The sequence below is a fragment of the Lampetra fluviatilis genome, chromosome 1, assembly GCF_964198595.1.
Source record: "Lampetra fluviatilis chromosome 1, kcLamFluv1.1, whole genome shotgun sequence".
Lineage (NCBI taxonomy): Eukaryota > Metazoa > Chordata > Hyperoartia > Petromyzontiformes > Petromyzontidae > Lampetra > Lampetra fluviatilis.
The window spans coordinates 10,029,470-10,044,860 of NC_136275.1; the positions used below are offsets into that span (position 1 = coordinate 10,029,470).

At 57.0% G+C, this 15,391-nt stretch overlaps 1 protein-coding gene across 1 annotated transcript; it reads right to left on the reverse strand.

Annotated features, from left to right (window-relative positions):
- Positions 1 to 270: 270 nt before the first annotated feature.
- On the reverse strand, positions 271 to 14,925 carry LOC144934273 (ankyrin repeat and SOCS box protein 18-like). Its single transcript, XM_078859985.1, has 6 exons — positions 14,544 to 14,925; positions 12,959 to 13,226; positions 12,148 to 12,568; positions 9,892 to 9,987; positions 9,127 to 9,240; positions 271 to 456 (listed from the first exon to the last, which is right to left on the reverse strand). Exons 1-6 carry the CDS (start codon positions 14,923 to 14,925, stop codon positions 271 to 273), a joined length of 1,467 nt encoding a protein of 488 aa, XP_078716111.1.
- Positions 14,926 to 15,391: the final 466 nt, after the last annotated feature.

Sequence of the window (15,391 nt, forward strand, 5' to 3'; positions counted from 1 at the left end):
AGTCTAACTCTGTACTACAACAAACAAATATGGCTAAACCAATACACTTTTCGAAATCACCAGCAGGTGACTATCGGCCCCAGCCAAACTGGACGTGGTGCGGCATGATCGGAAATATTTTCCGAGTCGGGGAAATGAAGCCCTGCATGGTCTCGTCGCCCCCAGCACGAGACGGCGCTGTGCCGTGCCGGATCGCCGTGCTGTTGCTGCTGCTGCTTTTCCACGCTCACGAGGTCTCCACCGCCACCACCACCACCACCCTTTCCCCTTCTAGTGTATGTAACCCCTGGGCTCCAGCAGCAAGTAACTCTGCAACCTGGGCGGCAGCGGGAGCTGCGGGACGACTTCTGCGCAGCGCGCGTCCAGGTGCGAACGCAGGGCGCAGCGAGCCAGGTGCTGTAGGGCGCGCGGTGCCCCCTGCAGCGCGAACACGGAGTCGTAGAAGGCGGCGTGTCTCTGCGGGCAGAGCGACGGAGGGGAGACCGGCAGGAGGACACCGGGAACAGCGCGGGTGAGCGTACAAGTTCAAGTTCATTTATTAGGTATAGCCCTGTGAGCCATTCGACTCTTGAATCGGGTGCAACCGCAACAAACAAAAAACAAAAACATGAACAAAAAACATCTTAAAGTGACTATGTGACTGAGTGCAAACAGAAAATCCAAGAAAAGACAGCAAAATATTGCAGAAAAAACACCGTACACCAACGCTGTGTGCAAAAATCACAGTGGGATGCAAGTCAAACAACTGTTGAGGAGTGGAGTGCTGACGTCAGGTCACACTCGCCTCGGGGGAATGCTGTCAGGGTAAAGTGACATCATGGCCCCCGGGGTATTTGAGGGGGGACCCGTGACGTGGACGGGGTCGTCGCCAAGAGTCAGAGGAGTGAGTGGTTAGGAAGTAGGGGGCTCCGGGATAGAGGGTAGAGTGACAGGCTAAAGGGCTACTTTACCCGGCTGGCCGAGTTGGATGAACCCTCGGTCAGTGCTGTGGGAAGAGCCCGATAGCCTGGTGGGGTGTAGGGAACTCCCAGTACCCTTCCCCTGGGGAGCTTAGTTAATAACCGTTGTGGTAACCCCTTCCCCGAGTTAGGCGTAAGCCCTAAATAAACGTTTGGCGTCAGCCCCTACACGACCGGCTTCAGCGTCCTTTTCTACCACGCAACAACTGGTGTTAGAAGTGGCTTCCATACGCGCTGAGATGTCAAAATCAGGCGCGAGACGGAAGACCATGCCTGGCGTACCTCCGGTGGAGGAGGACGAAGCTGCGGCTGCCCTGGCGGAGACCCCGGAGTTCGGGGCCCCGGAGACGCGCCCCGGAGAAGTGGCCCGGCTGGAGCCGGAGGAGGCGGTGACTGGGGGAGCCGCGGCGCCGCCAGCTGACGCCTGGCGCATCATGGCAGCCCAACTGGAGCTGCTCCAGCGGTCGGTGGCTCAGCTCACCGTCGCGCTGGCGGAGGTGGGAGCGCGCACACACGTCGCGGGCAGGGGGACGCGCGATCGGCGTGATTTGGCCGACGTCGCGCTTCCCGCCGCGACTCCGGCCTCGCCACTTTCGCGCTGGCTGCGCCGGAGCAGGGTGCCGCCATTTTTTCCGCGACGCCACCGGCGGGTGCCATTTTTTCCGCGACACCGCCGGCGGGCGCCATTTTTTGCGCGACGCCGCCGGCGGGCGCCATTTTTTTTGCGACGCCATCGTCGGGCACCATTGGTTATGCGACGCCACATGTCGCCGCCATGACACCTGTCATGGCGGCGCCCATGAGCGCCAGCGCTCCGTACGTCACCGCGGATGTCGCGGCGGGCTCGCCGCGGGCCAGGCCGGTGGAGGCGGCTGTGGCCGCCGACACTGGTCGGGGGGTGGCGCTGCCGCTGCCTGCCGGGGCCGCCGGGGCTCCACGTTCGGGCGAGGGGGCTGTGGCCGCGTTGGCACCGGCGACCGCGGCTGCAGGTGGGTGTGCGTTGGGGGGGGGGGGGGGGGGTCGGCTCACCTGTGTCGGATGCCCCCTGTCGAGCCGTTTGTGGCTACGGGTGGAGACTGGGCAGACTTCCAGGCCCACTTCATGGTGGCCTACCAGTCGGTGCACTGGCCGGAGGAGGAGGCCCTGTTAGCGTTGACCACATGCTTCGACGCTAGGGCCTTGCATACCTATTCGGGCATTTCTCCAGCGCTAAAGTCCACGCTGGGGTCCGCCCTTGCTCACATGGCTGCGGTCTATGAGCCACCATCTGCGGCGCGACTCAAGTTCGCGGCGCGCCGGCGGGAGGAGGGGGAGTCGCCTCTCGCTTTTCACTGCTCCCTCCTTGCACTGGCTCAGGCCGCATACCCAGACATGGAGGGGGCTGCGATGGACTCTCTGGCGTTGGACAGGCTGCTGGATCTCGCGGGGGAGTTAGGAGTCAGTCTGTCCATCGCAGCAGAGTCTGAGATTACATCGTTGGCCGTCGCCCAGAACATTCAAGTTCAACTGGCGCTGCGGCGTCCCCGGGTGATGGCGGCGTGCGTGGGTGCTCCAGCACCGGCGGAGGTGGTGGCGGGCCGGGAGGAAGAGGCTTTCGCGGTGGCGATCTATGATCGCCACGGGGTCGGCGGATCTGCTCGCCGAACAGGGGCGGGGCGAGCGGCTCCTTCCCGTTCGCAAGTCCGGGGGCGGGTCACTTGCTTCCGTTGTGGCCAGCTGGGCCACTTCGAGAGGGGGTGCAACAACGCTCCCGGGGCCTATACCAAGGCCTCTCCTCCCGCAGACGTCCCTCCAGCGGCGGGACCTCCCGGGCACCAGGCAAGTCGCGACGCATCCATCGCACGGCCGCTCCCTTCACCTCAGGCATCTCACGGGGTTATGGTCCATCTTCATGGGCCCATCTCTGGGGGGTCCGACTCGGGGGTCGCGGGAGTGCGGTCGACGACTGGCTGGCCCAGACGGACTAGCCAGTGGCGGGCCCTCGCGCATCGCGTGGTGGCCGCTGCTACCAGCTCCTCGGCCGTGCTGGGGCGCATGCAGGGGGTTGAGGTACGGATCCTGGTGGATACGGGGGCGTCCGCCACCATAGTGTCCGAGGCCATTTTTCGATCACTGCCGCGCAGTGTGGGGCCTTTGCGGCCGGTTCGGGGGGCGTGCGTGGCTGCAAACGGTAGCAGCCTGGGTATTTTGGGCCATATTATTGCATCTGTGGCGATCGGGGAGATCGCGTTGTGGGGACCCGTGTTGGTCTCCAAGGCTTTGGCGGTGCCGTGTCTATTGGGCATGGATTTTTTTGGCCAGAATGCCCGTCCGGATCCTGGTCGACCAGGGGTGCGTTGAAATGCCGTCGGGGAACCGACTGCATTTCCTGCAGTCCCCCTCTGTGGTGGCTCCCTTGGCCGCTAGTGTTCACGCGCTGACCACAAAATCCGTGACAGTCCCACCTGGGTCACAGATCCTACTTCCCCTGAGGCTGCACAGCCCGCTGATGTTGGAGTCCCCGGAGACAGGCATCCTCCTGTCTCCCTCCAATTATTTTTCAAGGTTTGACGGGCTGGTGGGTGCTTTCACTGCAGTGGCGGCGGGCCAGGATCTTTTTTTGCAGGTCCTAAATTCGGGGCCCACGCCGATCGCTGTCCCTGTTGGTATGGTGTTGGCTCATGCCACCCCAGGCCCTCCTCCCGACGTTCAGAGGCCACCGGGAGGGGTGGTAGCGGGTGTGCTGCCCGCGGGGAGGCCGGACGCATCATGGATTGATGCATTGTGCACCAAAAACACCTCGTTGTCCTCCCAAGAGCGCCAGCGGCTCCGCGACCTCGTTGTCAGGTTCGCTGATGTGTTCAGCCAGGGTAAATTCGATTAGGGACGTACCACTCTTCTTGAACACCATAATGGCACGGGCGATTCTGCCCCTATTCGGCTGAATTCACACCGCTTTAGCCCAGCGGAAAAAGATCATGTCTGCTCCGCAGTTGATGACATGTTGGCGGCGGACATTATCTCCCCTTCCACTAGCCCCTGGGGAGCCCCCATCGTGCTAGTCAAGAAACGGGACGGGAGTCTCCGATTCTGCGTCGACTTCCGTAAGTTAAACAAGGTTTCGGTGGCCGATGCGTACCCTTTACCTCGCATGGACAATTCCCTCGACGCCCTCTCGGGTGCGCGGTTCTTTTTGACCCTCGATTTGCTTTTGGGCTTCTGGCAGTTGCCACTGGATGAGTCCTCCAAACCCAAGACCGCGTTCCGCACACCCCAAGGGCTGTTTAAATTCAATCGGCTTCCTATGGGTCTTCATTCGGCCCCGGCCACCTTTCAGCGCTTCATGGAATTGGTCCTGGCAGGGCTGCAGTGGGAGTCTTGCTTAATTTACTTGGACGACGTCATCGTTTTTGATCGTACGTTTGACGAACACTTGCTGCGGTTGGAGGCAGTGTTCGCCAAAGTGCGCGCCGCGGGCATGAAATTCAAACCCCAGAAATGCCATCTGCTGCAATCATCGGTGAAGTATTTGGGCCACATTGTGAGTGCGTCAGGTGTGGCCACGGATACGGAAAAGACTGCTTGTGTCTGGATGTGGCCGACTCCTACATCTGTCGCTGAGGTGCGTAGCTTTGTGGGCTTGGCATCGTACTATCGCCGGTTCGTCCGGAATTTTGCGACCACTGCGAAACCGCTGCACACACTCTCTGCCAAAGGACAGAAATTTCGCTGGGGGGAAGAGGAGGAGGCCGTTTTTGCGGCGCTTCGTACGGCCTTGGCGGACGCGCCGCCTCTGGGGTACCCGGATTTCTCCCGGCCATTCCTCCTCGACACCGACGCCAGCGACACGGGCATCGGGGCTGTCCTGGCTCAGGTTGTCGACGGGGTGGAACGGGTGGTGGCATATGGTAGCCGCGTTTTGTCCCCCACTGAGCAGCGGTACTGTGTGACCAGGAGAGAGTTGCTGGCCATTGTCTTCTTCATCCAATTATACAGGCCATATTTGTACGGTCGCCGGTTTACCGTCCGGACCGACCATGCAGCCCTGCAATATTCCCTCCGAATTGACCAGCCCTCGGGTCAGCTGTCCCGCTGGCTCGAGGTGCTCCAGGAGTACCCCTTCGATGTCATCCATAGGAAGGGGACTCTGCATGGGAATGCGGATGGCCTTTCCAGGCGGCCCCCGGAGGGCGAGTGCGCCTGCACCCTGGGTTCCAGCTGCTGTAAGGCCCCAGCGGATACCACGGTCCAGTTGTTCGCATCGGCCGAAGCGGCGCCCGCACCGGGGGTGACGTTGCCTGTGGATTTTGGCCTGGGGCTCCCCCGGGAGGTATGGTCCCAGATGCAGATGGAGGATTCCTCTCTGCTGAGGCTGCGACGCCGTGTTGGGACTAAAGCCCGGAGCTCGGCTCCGTCGGCTGCCCCGGAGATCGCCATTCATGATGGCCTCCTCATGCGTTGGGATGCTCAGTTGGAACGGTATTGCGTGGTGGTGCCCATTGGCTTGCGAGGTAAGTTGACCCGGGCCATTCACGAGAAACTTATGCACCTCGGCTACCACAAGACCCTGTTGACCCTTAAGCGGGACTACTATTGGCCGGGTGTGGAGGATGATGTGGCGCTTATTTTGAAGGGTTGCCACGACTGTGTGCGGAGGAAGGCCCCAGTTGGTCAGGATCGGGCCCCGCTGAAGTCCATCCGGGTTTCTCGTGTGAATGAGCTCGTGGCGCTCGATATCTTAGGGCCCTTCCCTGCATCCCAACGGGGACACAAATACCTCTTGGTGGGGGTGGAATACCTCACACGTTGGCCCATGGCGTGGCCCCTGGTGGACCAATCGGCCTCGTCCATCACGGAGGCATTTGTACAAGGGTATATTCTCGATAAGGGGGCGCCAGAACGACTCTTAACCGATCAAGGGCGAAATTTTTCTTCACGATTACTCAAGGAGGTCTGTGACCTCCTTGGGATGAAGAAGGTCCGCACCTCGCCCTACCATCCCCAGTCCGACGGGATGGTAGAACGTTTGAACCGCACGCTCACGTCTATGTTGTGCCATCACGTGAGCACGTCCCAATCGGACTGGGACCTGTTCATCCCAGGGGTACTGGCCGCGTACAGGATGGCCCCACATGCCTCGACGGGGTTCTCCCCATTTTACCTTATGTATGGGAGAGAACCCGAGCCCCTGGTGTTAGTCCAACTGGACCCTGGGGCAGGCAAGAGGGGTTCCTCCATTCCCCTTCCGATGAAGGTTGCGCTTGATCGCCTGTGCGAAGCACGTCAGGCGGCCTTGGAGAACTCGACCAGCCGACAGGCGGCCGCGGAGCGCTTGCCTAAACATCAGGCGAGGGGTCGGCCATGGGAGGCGGGGCATTTGGTGTGGCTGCACTGTCCTCAGGTGCCAGTGGGCACCTCCTCTAAATTACATCGTCTGTGGCAGGGCCCCGTTGAGGTTGTTGGTGTCCGCCGGCCTCAGTGTGTCCGGATCCGGCTGGGCCGGCGCCACTGGACCGTGCACCCATCATGGCTCAAGCGAGTCATTCCGCCCGTCTTCCTTGATTCATCCCCAATTCCGGGACGGCCGGCGGTGGACGCGTCCGATGGGCCGGGTCCTGGGGGTCGGGGGGATGTCACCATTGCCTTGCCCTCCTGTGTGCCCCCAGAGCTACCGCCGTTGATGCCGCCGGCGGCAGACCCGCCGGGGGAGGTCCTGGTGGAGGCCCAGTCTCCATCCGGACCACCGCCGGTTACCGGGGTGGACGCCGCAGGGAGCGGTGGGCCGCCGTTGGAGGCGCCTGTTGTGCCGCCGCCGAAGGAATCACCTACAGCGCATGGCCTTGGCCACGTACCATCTGGCCCGCCACCTCCATGGGCCGACGCCGAGCGCGGGAACAGCCCAGCGGCGGGCATGCACTCGCGGAGCAGGTGCATACGCTGACGGACGGCACAACCGTCCGCGGTCATCCCGCTCGTCGCCACTCGCCATGCCGGGTGGCGGCTACGCCCCGCTTTGTGTTGCACCAGCTTGCCCTAATGTTCTGTTCTTCTAGCAGCTGGTCGGGGTTCGCGTTTTGGGGTCACGAGCGTCGGTCGTTATCAGGGCCACTCATAGGGGGGGGTTGCAGCCGGGTCGCTGGGTTTTCTTTTACGGGGGGGGGAGTGATGTTGAGGAGTGGAGTGCTGACGTCAGGTCACACTCGCCTCGGGGGAATGCCGTCAGGGTAAAGTGACGTCATGGCCCCCGGGGTATTTGAGGGGGGACCCGTGACGTGGACGGGGTCTTCGCCAATAGTCAGAGGAGTGAGTGGTTAGGAAGTAGGGGGCTCCGGGATAGAGGGTAGAGTGACAGGCTAAAGGGCTACTTTACCCGGCTGGCCGAGTTGGATGAACCCTCGGTCAGTGCTGTGGGAAGAGCCCGATAGCCTGGTGGGGTGTAGGGAACTCCCAGTACCCTTCCCCTGGGGAGCTTAGTTAATAACCGTTGTGTTAACCCCTTCCCCGAGTTAGGCGTAAGCCATAAATAAACGTTTGGCGTCAGCCCCTACACGACCGGCTTCAGCGTCCTTTTCTACCACACAACACAACCAACCACAAGACAACTTAGATTAAGGCCATTAGTCTAACTCTGTACTACAACAAACAAACATGGCTAAACCAATACACTTTTCGAAATCACCAAAATAAAGCCATGAAAGCAAGTACGGCCCTTTTGTCAGTGAGCTGCCAGGTGAGGGCCTCTATTCACGGAGCCCCTGAGGAGGGGGGGGGGGTCCCGTGAGCCTCGTGTAATAATAACGCCCCCCCCTTTCCATTTCAGCGAGCGCAGATGCTTAGAGGAGAGTGTGGATGGAGATAGCGCAATGCCCTTGCCGCGGGGATACAGGAGGCGCAGGCGGTCGTGGTTGCAGTGTGGGGAACCCTTTCTCCTGCGGTGTAGGGGTAGGCGCTTGACATCACGGAGAGATGGCGATTTATCTTCTTGGTTCTTTCGGTAAAGTCGCGTAGAATGGAAATAATAAAATAATAAAAATAAAACATAATAAAATAATTCTCAGACTCTGTCTCCTCGACAGATCTGTTCTCCACCTGAGGACGGCTACTTGCGTTGTGGCCGAAACGTCGTGAGGATTATTTTATTATGTTTTATTTTTATTATTTCCATTCTACGTGACTTTACCGAAAGAACCAAGCAGATGAATCCCTGCAGTCACGAAAGCTTTAAATCTAAAAAAAGATGGCGATTTAGCTGATGTTGATGACACAGCCTCCACTCGTGTTTACAGCTGTTTTACGATCTATTTCCATGCCGTGTAAACATGTTGTGAAGGAGGTTGCGCTCGTTCTCTGTCGATGGGACGTTTCTCAGAAGAGCGAGAAAAGCAGACGTCTTTTTAGGCGCGGACTAAATTCGGCTCGGCACTCGTGCCAGGACGTGTGATTTACTGCGAGGATTCATTCATTTTGCCAATGCGACATTCTTGTGAAACACTTGTTTTGACAGGAAGCTAAAGCTGGCAGCTTGTATGACATCCGATCCCACGTGGTCTGCTCGTCGTGTGTGTGTATTGTACCTTGCATTGCAGAGTCACGTCGAGGTGAAGATGCGTGATCTAAGAGAATCTGTGAACTGGTAGAGCCTCATACCGCGTGAGAGATACACTAACGAGAGTCCCTTCAACACCAGACTTCCATCGTGGAGACTCAAAGTCGTAAATGACCCTCCGACCACCACGACGAGGCGAATCGAGGTCACGGTCATGGCATCGTGCAATGTTACTCGCATGTGCTGTAGACCTGATTCCGAATCGACCCAGTACAGCTGCCATCGGAACCCGGCCCGTACCCTGCAAAGCACGGTTCGCGAACCGAGCCAGCATCCTTCCCCATTGGCAGTGGAAACGCGGTGCATACTCACACGTTTTATTTGGTTAGGCATCAAACAGATGCACTTCCGCGGCCATCTGGAACGCTATTCCTTCCGCTATTAGGAAGCCACTGGAGATATGCACTTTTAAATCATCCAGATTGAAAACTAATTTATTGAGAACTGCCTTTTTGTGTTAAGTTTGTCCTTTCCAAGCACCTCCGATTAGCACGGCCGGCTACGTACGATGCGAAAGACGTTCAACATTCATGCGTACGCACATACGCACGACTATGGGTATCGTCTCCGCGGTAGCCCCACCTGGTAGGTGTCGTCTGGGATGGCCTGCTTCCACGCGTGTGTGATCTTGATTCTGCCGTAGACGTTGAGCAGCACCTCCACGGTGTTCGCCGCCTCGGAGCACGACTCCAGCACCTGCACAGCAAGAAGCTCGTTTAGAGGTCGTCACGGCCGGTTGGGGCTTCGCGGCGTCACGGGGCATGGCCCCACAACGCGACGCCATGGGACGACTCAAAGGGTCGCTTCAGTAGGCAACGTACGAATAGCATTTGCTTCACTCCACCGCTGGATGAAGGGCCTCCTCACGCGATGAAGTCATCGGGTTCATTTGACCATAATACATCATGCTGATTCATGTGGGTTGGTAAGTGGTGCTGGATTGGTTCAGGTTCGTAGCGTAATGCCTGGGCCACTGGACCACAGTTGGTTATTTTCTTTCCAAAAACTGGATTGGCAGAAGTCATCAGAATTTCACCCCTGACCATCTGCGTTAGTCGCAGTAAGTGCAGTCACCGGTGACCGCGCCGAAACCATCAGCGTGCTGCACCCGAGAATCCGGTTTAATCGCAGGCGGGCGAAACCCAGACGTGCCGGCTGAGCGATACATCTCAAACACAGCCACGATTAACCTCCCTGAGGCCACTCGGCCACCGCGTGACATGAACGTTATAAATCTCCCGGGACATTCTCGGCTTCAAGCAGTTGTTCCTCGTGAACTCTACCCAACCCCGGGGACCTGCTCCTGCTGATGCTGCTGCTCCTACTGCGAGAAGGCGAGACGCTCACCCGGTGGAATGCGCCCGGCCACACCTTGACGGAGCCTCGGTTGAGGAGGTCCTGCACCACGACCTCAGGATTGTGCTCCCGTCGGTAAGCAGCCACCTGCGAAGAAGCGACGTTTTAAACCCTCAGCTGTACATGCACAGTCCGCGTTATCAGTCCTTCGCCGACCCCCTCCCCTCACGCCTTGCGGGCCGTAACAGATATTTGACCATACTTCACCACGTTTGTCAGTGCGGGTTGATGAGCTCAGGTAGCACGGAACAGCAATGGATATCGCCGCACTGCCCTCTGCTGGACACAACGCAGAGGAAACTCTCTGTGCTCTTGCAAGTATTTGTTTGTTCTAGATTTGAAGTTTTCGTGACTGCAAGGACGTCTCTCCCACTTTAGTATAAAATGTCTTGCTGTGGTGTCCACACCCGATGATGATTGCTTGTGTTGCAATCGAAACGTCGTGATTTAATTTAATTTTTTTATCTTTTATTTTATTTTCATTTATTATTTTCTTTACCTACGTGACTTTACCGAAAGAACCAAGAGTATTTGTTTGCTCTCTCATTTACGGAGCTTCGCGTCCATGTGGTTAAAAATAATGTGCGCGTTGCTGCTACGTGCTCCTGGAATACCCTCGCCTCTTTATTTCCCGGTGAGACCAAAACACAGAGCACACTTGCCCCTGTACCTAATTATTTTATGGCGCCTCGTGCTCGGATATTTACACTTTCTTTCTTATTCGCATACCTGTCAATCCCTTACCTTATTATATACCAATTCAGACCTTATTGGTCACCCCGTGCCCTTATACATCTCAACGTTCATCCGACAAAGTTCCATCACAAGGGAGAAACACAAAGAAATAGATGTATTTGCCCGTCTTGAAACGGCTGTACGCCGTATGGACCTCAACTCAATTTGCCTGCACAAGAATACGGGCAAACCGTATTCGTGTTTCGTTTACGACCGTTAAAGACATCGTTTGCTGTGCAATATTCATTAAGAACCATTATCTGCAATCGTGATGTTTTGTATTTTATTTTGCTGCTTCTGCGCTCACCCACCACGGATCTCCCTTGTAAAATAGCCGGGCAATTGGCCAAGCGGGATCACTCGTGTTACAAATCATATAAACTTAACTCAAAACGAGTGAAGTAAGCTTATTTTAGGCTGCAACGTATATTAATAGGCAGCTAATGACGCTGTTTCTGAGAATGACAGGAGAGCCCTTGTACGCGTGGACCCCGGATTCTGTCCCAGCTGGCACGGCGGGGCTCGGATTTCAGGAGACGTCGTGGAAGTTTAGCGACGCGCTGTGTTTTCATCGCCCATGCCCTGCCAAACCCTGCCATCAATAGCGTCTTTGCTTAAGAGGCTTAAAACACGCGGACGTCTGAAGATCGTGTTTAATTCCCGCGGTGTTGTTATGTCTGCACAAATATGGATCTCCTGCCGCTCGTAATTGCGCCGCATGTGACTCAAGATACCGCCTCCAGTGTCGAGCTTGTCAACGGTGTTCGCCTTCACCGCACCGATGTTGTTTTCGACTGATTTGGCTTCCGTGAAGCGAAGGACGCCACACGAGGGAGTGGTATGGCCACCACTTGGCCGGGCCGCCTATTCCACTGCACCAGGTACTTATTTAAGTTCTAGATTTGAAGCTTTCGTGACAGCAAGGATTCATACTCTTAGGTCGTTTCGGTAAAGTCACATATGTAAAAAACGGAATCTCTTGAGGAAGGCCAGCGTCTCGAGAAGCTGTGACTTCTTGTCTCGTTGTCTGTTAAAAACTCTAACAGATAGGTGGAATTCCTCCCCGTAGAGGGTATTAATTCTAGATTTGAAGCTTTCGTGACTGCAAGGATTCATACTCTTACGTTTTGTCGGTAAAGTCACGTAGGGAGGAATTTCACCTATCTGTTAGAGTTTTTAACAGACAACGAGACAAGAAGTCACAGCTTCTCGAGACGCTGGCCTTCCTCAAGAGATGCCGTTTTTTACCTACGTGACTTTACCGAAAAAACCTAAGAGTACTTATTTAAGGTTCAGTCGACACGGTTGGAGGCCCAGGACGGTTTCAGATATCACTCGCTACTAACTCTAGCCGTGAGCGGGCATCGAACTCCAACAGATGGGTTCGTAGCGCAGTGCGTAAAACACTGCGCCACCGCCCCTACAAACTCGTGCACACACATATCGACCGTCACGTATTCCGAACCCTCTCCCGCGCACACCCACGGGGGGCGCTCCTCTCCATGTCCTCACCTGAAGCACCTTCTGCAGGGGCGCCACGCCGTTGTAGTCGAGCGCGTTGACGCGCGCGCCGCACTCCACGAGCACGCGCGCGAGCGCAGCGTGCGCGCCCCGGCACGCGCCGTGCAACGGCGTCAGCAAGTCCGGGTCGCGCGCGTCGACGCGCGCGCCTGCCGCTACGAGCGCGCGCGCCATCTCGGCGAGCACGCGCGCGCCAGGGTCTCCCGGGACCCCCGGGTGCATGCACACGAGCATGAGCGGCGTGAGGCCGCGTGCGTTCACGTCGTCCGGGTGCGCGCCCCGCGCCAGGTAGAGGCGCGCGTGTTCGAGTAGCGCGTGGCGCGCGGCCACGTGCAGTGGGGTGTCTCCCTCCTCGTCGTCCTCCGACTGCGCGTTCACGTCGCCGGAGAATTTCAACAGCAGCCGCGCGCATCTGTGCGGGGTTTGGGGGTGTTGGAGATGGAAGGGGGGAGGGAGGAATAATGGAATGCGTGTGGTGGTGGTGGTGACGTTGACCGAGTGATTAAACGATGAGGAGACAAACACGTGTTTTCGGTTAACTGATTAAGATTACTGGGAAATGTATGCGCTCACATGTACAAGACACACGCATATAAACGCAACTGCCATACCAACGCCATCAGGCCGCCCGTTACCAATGAACGCCTCGCGGAGTCTCGACTGTTTTTGTTCGGGAGAATCCTTCATTTCGAGGTTTGGCCAATTCGATGTTATAAGGCGAGTGACGAGTCACGAAGTGATGAGGACCGGATGAGTGCTCTCCCAGCCCCCACCTCCCGGCCCTCCTCCGCGGTACACGTACGCGAGTGACCCTGGCGACGTGCAGTGGTGCAGCGGCGTGAGTCCGCGCTCGGAGCACGCGCTCGGGTTGGCCCCGAACTCGAGCAGGAGCCGCGCGCACGCGTCCTGCGCCGTCTCGCACGCGGCGTGCAGGGCCGCGTCTCCTCCCGGGTTCGCGTCCGGGTTCGCGCCCCTCTGCAGCAGGTGCTCCAGGCAGTCGGTGTAACCGCGGCTGGCGGCGATACGCGCCGGGGTGGTGAGCACAAGCTGCGAGGGGCACGGCCACATCCCTGCACGCGACGCGGTGGGCGGGCGCGGAAAGGTTCGGGTCGGGTACGGCCACAATTTGATTTCGAGTCTCGTATATTTGTTTTATCCAGGTGAGAACTCAAGTGACCAGGATACTCTCATTTGCATGAGTGACCTGGGTCACACAAATAACAAAGGCAAAAAAAAATTGTTTATTCAATTTGGCGTCTAAATACAAGACGCTGCACAAAAATAGTGACACGCGTGCCTCGCCATGTAAACGGTAAGAGGAGTCGAGGGATAGCAGTCGGAGGCAAAAGACGAGAGGAAGTTATTGAGTCTGGACTTCAACGAGGGCATGGAGTCTAAAGCACGGATGGTGTGGTGATGGTGGTGGTGTGTGAGCCGAGCGTGGTGGCCAACCATCGCTTTGGAAGCTAAAGTTGGTGGACCACGTAGAGATATCTGAAATTCGCTCCCAATTCCGTTGGCCTGCGAAGAAACAAAGCGATAGCTGTACAGCAAGTAGGTTCGTGAACCAATTTCATTAGCTTAATGTTATCCCCTTGTACTCGTGGTTTATGCCACACGAATATCACTCCTTGAATGGCTTTTGTCAAATACGAACTAGACGGGCAATAAAGACTAAACAAAAAATAGTGCTCCCAAATTCATGCAAATCTGATTAATAATTGTAAGTTTAAAACCAATCCCACCCCCCCAACGGGTTATGGATGCTCTCAATTCGATGAAAATATATAATCACATTTTTACAGATCGGTTGGTATACAATCTTGATTTTAATCTTTCGTGACTGCAGGAATCCATACTCTGGTTCTTTCGGTAAAGTCACGTAGGTATAAAATAAAATAAATCACGACGTTTCGGGCGCAACACAAGCGTCCGTCATGTGATGACGGTCGCTTTTTTACTGCCATTTCATAGGTTTCCGATTAATTAACATTATTTACGTATACTTTATACCACGTACTCCCGGTTCGACGTCTGTTTTAGAATTGGTTTGGAATCGATGCAACTACGCATCCCCACGCTCGTGGATCACCCTGGTAATGAAGCCAGGGTCATCCTGTGCATTCCGCAGCCCGTACAAGGCAAGTGCGTTGCCTCCTCCGCCACGTGTGTGCAACCTCCACTCCCGTGGGCCGGAACACGACCCGCCGTACGTAGGGGGGGTTCTGACCGGGCCGCGCTGCGCAAAAAGCTTCAGCGAACAACTCGGCCGCGTCGGCTTTTGGGGCAGCTTCCAAGAGATTCCCGAATAGAACTCGCGTTATAAGCGCTCCCGTGCGGCGCGTCTTGTCTCTGTGCGATGCAATGGGGGGGGGGGGGGCGTTTACACGAGGCTCGCGGACCCGTGGTGACCTGCGGGTCGCCCGGACACTGCACGATCACGTTGGCAGCCAGGGGCTCCCTGAAGATTCGGCGAACGAGGGCCAAATCCCCGGCGAACAGCGCGTGATGAACGACGACATCGCGGCACACCAGCCGCTCCTCTTGCGAGGCGCGCCACGGAGTCCTGGCCGTCTCCGTCGCCGCCTGCTGCCTTTGCTTGTTTTGCTGCTGTTGCTGCTTCTGCTGCTGTTGCTGCTGTTGCCGAACCCGGCTGCTAACGGAGGGGACGCGCCGCTGCCTCAGAGCCCAGCGCTGCTCCTCTAGCTCCTGCGACCTGAAGGCCCGGAGCGCGGATGATGTGAAGGGAAAGGAAGGACCGCTCGCCATGACCCTCCGGGAAGCCGTTCCAGGGATTGTTTCTCGTCTTCCTCACCGCCCTCCCTCTGCTCTCCTCCTCGGCGCTCGCTCCAGTAGCCGGGGCTGCGATGAATTCTGCCTTCACTTTGTGACGTCTATTTATAAATCCTCTTTTTAAAAAACAAACCACCCGCAGCGTTCGTGATCGACACCGACTTTTTAGCAGGGCACTAGATAGCGATCGAACGTTTCGGACGAAGACCCTTCTGCGAAGTTGACATTTGAACTTTTGTTTTTACTTGATATATGAGCAGTTAGTTAACATATACACGTGTTCCATAAAAGAAAAAAAAACACATCGATTAACGAAGTCGGTTTAAGTTCTATTTCATGATTTCAGATATCATCCTTGCTCTGTTCTTCCTGTTGTCCACATCGCTTCTTCGGGACCGGCTGCTCCTGCTGCTGCTGCCGAGTTACTGTGGTGCCACTGTCC